The sequence below is a fragment of the Parasteatoda tepidariorum genome, chromosome 12 (genome assembly GCF_982258835.1).
Source record: "Parasteatoda tepidariorum strain Cologne lab strain chromosome 12, Ptep-v5.0, whole genome shotgun sequence".
NCBI lineage: Eukaryota > Metazoa > Arthropoda > Arachnida > Araneae > Theridiidae > Parasteatoda > Parasteatoda tepidariorum.
The window spans coordinates 2970595-2977625 of NC_141766.1; the positions used below are offsets into that span (position 1 = coordinate 2970595).

The following is a 7031-nucleotide window of genomic DNA, read 5'->3' on the forward strand; positions in this document are numbered from 1 at the left end:
CTTCAGAACAAAAACGATAAAAAATTAAAGTGTGCATTGAAGCATTTGTAGTAGAAAAAATAACGTGTGGGAAAATAGCCGCACCCCATGAGAGAATTAAACAATTAGCAAGGAAAAATAATATTTTTCTTTCGGATACCGGAGAAATTGCTGATATAGACATTTCGATCGGCGCCGATTTCCTACATGACGTAATCTTTGATACGTCTTTGAGGCTGGGAAAAGGGCTCGTTGCAACCGATAGTTTATTTGGTTTTGTGGTTCAAGGGAGATTCATGAATAATTGCCAATTAAGTAGGATTGTAAACAATACTATAATATCTGATGTTGATTATTCTTTGTTTTGGAACCTTGAAGGATTAGGAATAAATACTATGAACGAAGAAAATGTTGATAATAAAAGTGAATTGTTAAAAGGTTTTAATTCTGATTTGCATTTTGAAAATAGTAGGTATAGTGTGCGACTTCTCTGGAGACCAAATACAAAACATTTGTTAAATGATAACTTTGAGCTGGCTTCAGAGAGGTTTGACAAATTAAAAAGGAGATTTAAAAATGATAAATCCTTGTTTGAAGAATATAAAAAAAATTATAAAAACTTACGAAAATGAAGGGATAATTGAGAAAGTTAAAAACACTGATCCCCAAAATTATAAACAATGTTATTTACCACATAGGGCGGTTACAAGAAACGATAAACTAACTAGCAAATTAAGGATTGTATTTGACGGTTCCGCGCATAAAAAATATGAATTGTCTCTTAACGATTATTTGTATATTGGGCCAAATTTATACCCAGATATATATGAACTTATGCTAGCGTTTCGGGAAAACAAGATTGCTTTTATAGGGGACGTTCAACAAGCTTTCTTACAAATAGGGATTAATGTAGAAGATCGAGATGCCACAAGATTTCTTTGGTCAGATGACCCCGATAATGATTCGTCTACACTACAGTAATTTATAGATTTTGCCGCGTACTATTTGGTATCAACTGTAGCCCTTTTCTCTTAGCGGCTACTATTAAAGAGCATATTAAAAAGTTTGCAAAATCAAAGCCTCTTGCGTATGAATTACTAAATGAAAGGGTATATGTCGATGACGTCATAGGGGGAAGTGACAGTACAGATACAGCATTTCAAATAAGTTCTGATTGTGTTGAAATATTTCGGGATTCGGGCATGGTATTGAGAAAGTTTCAAACAAATGATAAAAAATTACGTGAATTATGGAAGAATGCAGGTATAGATGTTCAGAATGAAAAGGAATCGTTAGGTCAATCAGGCTTTCCATTTAAAGTTTTGGGAGTTTGTTGGGATCCTAAAAGAGATTTATTTTACTTTGAGTTCAAATATCTGTTAAAATTGATAGACACAGGGCAAATAACAAAACGATTTATTTTGAAAATCATTGGGCGTATTTTTGATCCAGTAGGATTTTTGGGATCCTTTACAATGCTTCTAAAATCTCTAGTTCAAAGCATTTGGAAAAGCGGATTGGAGTGGGATCAAGAGCTACCCTTAGATATGGAAAATCAGTGGCGCGAAATATGTAAACAATTCGGTGAACTTAATGATTTGAAAATACCGCGTTATTATTTTTTCGAAGCAGGTAACAAAGAAATTATAAGTTCACAGTTACATATCTTCTCTGACGCCAGCTTAAAGGGTTATGGTACAGTTGCATATATCAGATCAGAAACTACTAATGATGGGCATATTTCTACATGATTTGTTTCAGCTAAAAGTAGAATTGCGCCCCTCAAAATGATTACATTACCACGACTTGAGCTATTAGGTGCCCTCCTCTCTACTAGATTATTTCGAACTATTACTAGAGCCATAAAAATTCCGTGTGGCAGTTTCTTTTGGTGCGATTCCTCTATTGTGTGTTGTTGGGTAAAAACTCCTGCCATTCGTTTTAAACAATTTGTGCGTCACCGATTGGAAGAAATTCAAGAGATTACTCAACCTAAGGACTGGTTCCACTGCCGATCTTATTAGTAGAGGTGCTTCCATGAGTATATTGAAGAATTCCGACATTTGGTGGAAGGGTCCACCTTGGTTGTCCCTTCCGACCGAAATGTGGCCAGAACTGAAACTCTTCAAAGAAAATGATGAACACATTGAGTATCGTAAAAATGAAATCACCGTTATGAAATGTGTAGATGGTGAAGAACTTGAGTTGATAAATATCGCTAACTTTAGCAACCTCGAAAAAAGTTGTTAGAATCATAGCGTGGGTAAAGCGATATTTGAACTGTTTAAAGAAAGTTAAACCAATATGGACACTTTGACTGCAGAAGAGCTCCGAAATTCTGAAGATATACTAGTAAAGCTTACTCAAGCAAAATTCTTTGAAAGTGAGATACGAGCTCTCCAATCTAGTTTGCTTATTCCAGCTTCTTCTATTTTCATTTTAGCTCCTTATCTTGATGAAAAAGGTATCCTGAGAATCACAGGAAGATTGGACGAAGGAGATTATTCTTTTGATGAGAAAAAGCCTATAATCATACCAAGACAGTCTAAATTTGCAGAGTTGCTTGTCAAGCGAGAACACGAAAATGTATTTCATTCTGGAGTAGAGAGCACTCTAGTAGAAATTAGGAGAAGATTTTGGGTGCCTAAAGGAAGACAATTAGTATAAAAGGTTGTCTCAAAATGTTTGATTTGTCGCAGATATACAGCCAAGCCTTCTACCCAAATGACTGGACAGCTTCCAAAAGATCGAATTAGTGAAACTCCTGCTTTTACCGTATGCGGAATTGATTTTGCCGGATCAATCTACATCAAGGGTGAAAATGGAATAGAGAAATCATATATATAGCCTTGTTCACATGTGCAGTCACGAGAGCAATACATCTTGAATTAGTCACAGACATGTCTACTTCAACTTTTCTGCTCGCATTCAGAAGATTTCTCTCTAGAAGAGGTGGTTGTCATACAATCTACTCCGACAACGCCAAGACTTTTAAATGTACCGATAAAGAGCTTCATAGACTATTTGATATTTTGGAAAATTCAGAATTTAAAAACTTTCTTGCTGCTAAAAGAATATCCTGGAAATTCATCGTCCAACTTGCCCCTTGGTGGGGAGGATTTTATGAAAGATTGGTGAAAAGTGTCAAAGAGCCTCTAAAGAAAATACTTCGAAAAGCTCTTTTAAATTTTGAAGAGATGACCACTATATTGACTAAAATCGAAACCATCGTTAATCTTCGACCCTTGTCCTACGTCACTGACGAAATTGGTGAACCGGAAATTCTTACCCCATCACAATTTTTAACCCCTGGTAAAGAAAAGGCAGAGTATCCAGCCCATTTCATAGAAACCATCCATAGAGAATCCACCAAAAAGATTCTTATAAAAAGAAAAGAATACCAAGCTACATTATTGGCTAATTTATGGAAGCGCTGGGGGGAGCGCTATTTGTTTAATTTGAGATCTGCATACAATTTTACTTCTCCTAACCTAACAAAATGTTTGAAAGTGGGAGATGTGGTTTTGATGAAGGGCACCACAAAATCAAAACTATTATGGGACATAGGTATTATAACAAAAGTATTTCAAGGGCGTGATGGACTTGTAAGATCTTGCCTTATTCGCAAATTCAACGGCGAATATAAACGCCCAGTACAACTTATTTATCCTTTAGAACTCAATGACTGAAATGAACAATGATAAACTTTAATAGTTTATGTTTTTTTTAAATTTTCTTTCAAGTGAATATTTGCATCTCATTTCAAATTTATTTGCATTTAAATGTTATTGTTTTTAATATGTTTAAGTTATTTTTGTCTAATTTTTATGTTTAAAATTTTAGTGAACTCAGAGGAGTTCAAGTGGGGAGTGTTGAGGATTTATAATACCAGATGGCGCTGAGCGCAAACAATTTTTATTATTTTTTTTCTAAGTTTCTGTTTAGATTCAACTCACTGAACCACAATGAAATAAAATAATTTGAATCATTACAATTTGTGTAATTATTGTTGAATTCGAGTTAGGTAGGAATGGATTATATATGGCTTAACTAGGTCTTAATGTGTTACTCTCCCTCAATAGGTCAAAACGAAATGTTACACTGACAAGTTAGGTCCAGGCTAACCTGAATGATATGCAACACAGCTTGGTTAGGCTTAAGTAGATTTTACTGGCATGTTTAATGCGCCAACATGTTAAGCTTCGCTAGACCTTAATAATATATTGCACCACTAATTTAGGCTTAGCTAGCTAGGCTTAATGGTATGTTACACCACTGTTAGGCCTCGCTAAGCCTTAGTGATGTTACACTGAAAAATCAGACCCTTGGATCAAGCACGTAGGTATAGTTTTTTTTATGGGGGGTGTTTTGTGATTGAGGAATTTATTAACTAGAAGTAATTTAATTAAACCAGTTACATACATACAAGTAATCTCATTTCGGTATTTTGATAAAATAATCTAATATAGAAATTTTCACCGTAAGCTTCATTTAAAACTAAAAATCACAACCAGTGATCTAAATGAGATCAAAATAAAGGCAAGACATAAACGTCGTTGATCGCTTCCCTTCGATTGGGAGATAAGAGAAATTCAAATAAAAGAACATTAAAACAAAACCACCGTTATTGTCAAAAATTCACGTATAAAATATCAATAAAAATTCATCTGTTCACCGCAAATTATAATATGTGCAGCCAAAATAATATATAAAAAAATGAATTCTTTACGAAGTAGAATATATGGGTAATTTTCAGAAAATACGACACATAGGAAATTTTTTTTTTTTATTTTTAACCCTTTGGATTGGATTACTATATTTTTTTTTAAAAAAATACTAGTTTATTAAGGTAACTCTAATTAATACCTTATAGAGAGCAATGTACAATAGTTAGCAAGCATTTAGCAGTTTGCAATTATTCCTTGGCTTCAAGTGCCAGAAAAATTACAATTTGTAATTTTATAGCTTTTACTTCCATGTTCCATTTCATTTTTAGTTGGTCTTTGTGCTATTAATCACAAGACTATATTAAACAGCTCAGATTGAATAATATAGTTTATATTAATTATTTAGAGAACGCAGGAAAATGACAATGTGTAAAATCATTCCAAAAAGCTAATAATAATGGCGTTAAACAAACTTTAAAAAAAATTGTCATTTTATTCTATATCCGCACGGATTTGTACCGCCACCTAGTATAACTTGCAACACTGAGAAAAAAAGTGTGTGTGGAAGCAGAGCTGTAACGAGCTACAAAAAAGCTATCTTCCAAATAATAAGAAATAAATATTGTGCATAAAATTACAGTCCACTTCTTTCTTTTATTGAGCGAGCTTTTATTTACCTGAGCGTCGACATGAGTGGTCCGCTCACCAGAAGGAACAATCAGTAAAATTAAAATAATTAACAAAAAGAGTTTCGTTTCGAGTTCCAAGAGATAACCATTGTGGACAGTGTTTCGAGAAAACTGTGGATTCGTGCTTTCCCATTCAAAGTAGGATTGTTTTGATTTTTTAATAAAATACTTTAATTTACCATGTTTAAGAATTGTAAAAAAGATGATTTAAGGCTTATTGCCTGTGAACTAGATCTAGAGATTAGTGATGATATGACTGTGGTAAACTTAATTGATATAATTAAAAGTTGTGAAAAATATAAAACTGACTCTGAAATTGTTAGTGATCTTGTAAATTTAGTAGTAGAAGAGCGCAAGTCTGAAGAATCAAAACAATTAAAGTTAGAGAATTTAAAGCTCGAGAGAGCGAAAACTGAACTAGAAATTGCACGTATTCGTGCTGAGCCAAAGGAGCTCGAGAGAACAAAAACTGAATTAGAAATTGCACGCATTCGTTCTGAGCCGAAAGAGAATAATATAGAGCTAATTGAATCTAATAATTCCCTAGATTCTTTGATTAAGAGCATTAGAACATTGACCATTAAAGTGCCGAGTAAACCCGAAAATTGGGGATTCTTTTTTACATCGTTAGAACGAGCATTTATAGTTAAGAGTGTGCCAGATAAATATAAATCTGAGATTCTTCTTAATCTGCTTGGAGAAAGATCGTCTAATATTATCACATATATAAGTGATGATGATCTTAATAATTATGAAAAAGTGAAAGAAATAGTACTTAGAGAATTTCAGCCAACGGCTCAATCTTGTCTGGACAATTTCAAAACAACCACGCGACAGTTAAATGAAACGCACGTTCAGTTTGCGTCACGTTTAACAACTAGTTGGGAGTACTATTTAAAATTAAGAAATGTGACAGATTTCAAAACATTAAATCAGCTAATAATTTCTGATAAACTCTTCCAAACATTGGACAGGGAAACCGCTACTTATATAAGTGTAAAACAATCGGACACCTTGTGCCGAATTAATTTGCACAAGGCGCTTTGGCGCACATTCCAATGTAAAAGGAGCGAAGTAAGCAGCTACCGGCTGCCTCCCCTAAGTTTGTTGTAATACAGTAGTTGTAGTCGTGATTGTCATGTAAAAGGATTGCCTGCGGTCTTCCGCAGCTTGTGTGAACTTACCTCTGTTATGTAAATAAATGTTATTATTATTATAGTTCATCGTAGTTCAATTCGTCGTAATCGTGCACATTTTGGTGCACATGGCCGGGAAATGGCCCAAGAAACCACCGATTTATCATATTAGTTTTCGTCGTCGTTTTCGTTCGTTGTTTCGCTGCATGATTGGGGTAAGTTCGTTGCGTTTTCTCTTCGAATAGTTAGAAATGTTAAATTTCTTCATTGAATAATTTAGTCGTATGTTTGAAGGTATTCGTTGAATAAGGTAATTTTGAATTAAGGTGTAGTTTGAGAATTTTGAAATGCAATTCGTATAGTTAGTATGTGTTTAAATTTTCGTTAAGAATAGGAATTTGTTATATTATTGGAGATATTTAAATTATTGTATAACTTGCTTTCGATTTGTTTAGATAAATACTTTAGTTGGATATTTTGATTGAATAGTGTTTGAATAAGGTTACTTCGAAATAGGCGTGGTTAGAGTATTTTGGAATGTAATTCGTATTGGTTTTGAT

The 7031-nt window shown here is 33.8% G+C and overlaps 1 protein-coding gene across 1 annotated transcript; it reads left to right on the forward strand.

Annotated features, from left to right (window-relative positions):
- Positions 1-2879: 2879 nt before the first annotated feature.
- Positions 2880-3668, forward strand: LOC107448290 (uncharacterized). Its single transcript, XM_016063433.3, has one exon. It carries the CDS (start codon positions 2880-2882, stop codon positions 3666-3668), a length of 789 nt encoding a protein of 262 aa, XP_015918919.2.
- Positions 3669-7031: the final 3363 nt, after the last annotated feature.

What these genes read in the sequence shown, in the direction of transcription:
- LOC107448290 (XM_016063433.3), top strand. Translation starts at nt 2,880, where the DNA reads ATGTCTACTTCAACTTTTCTGCTCGCATTCAGAAGATTTCTCTCTAGA.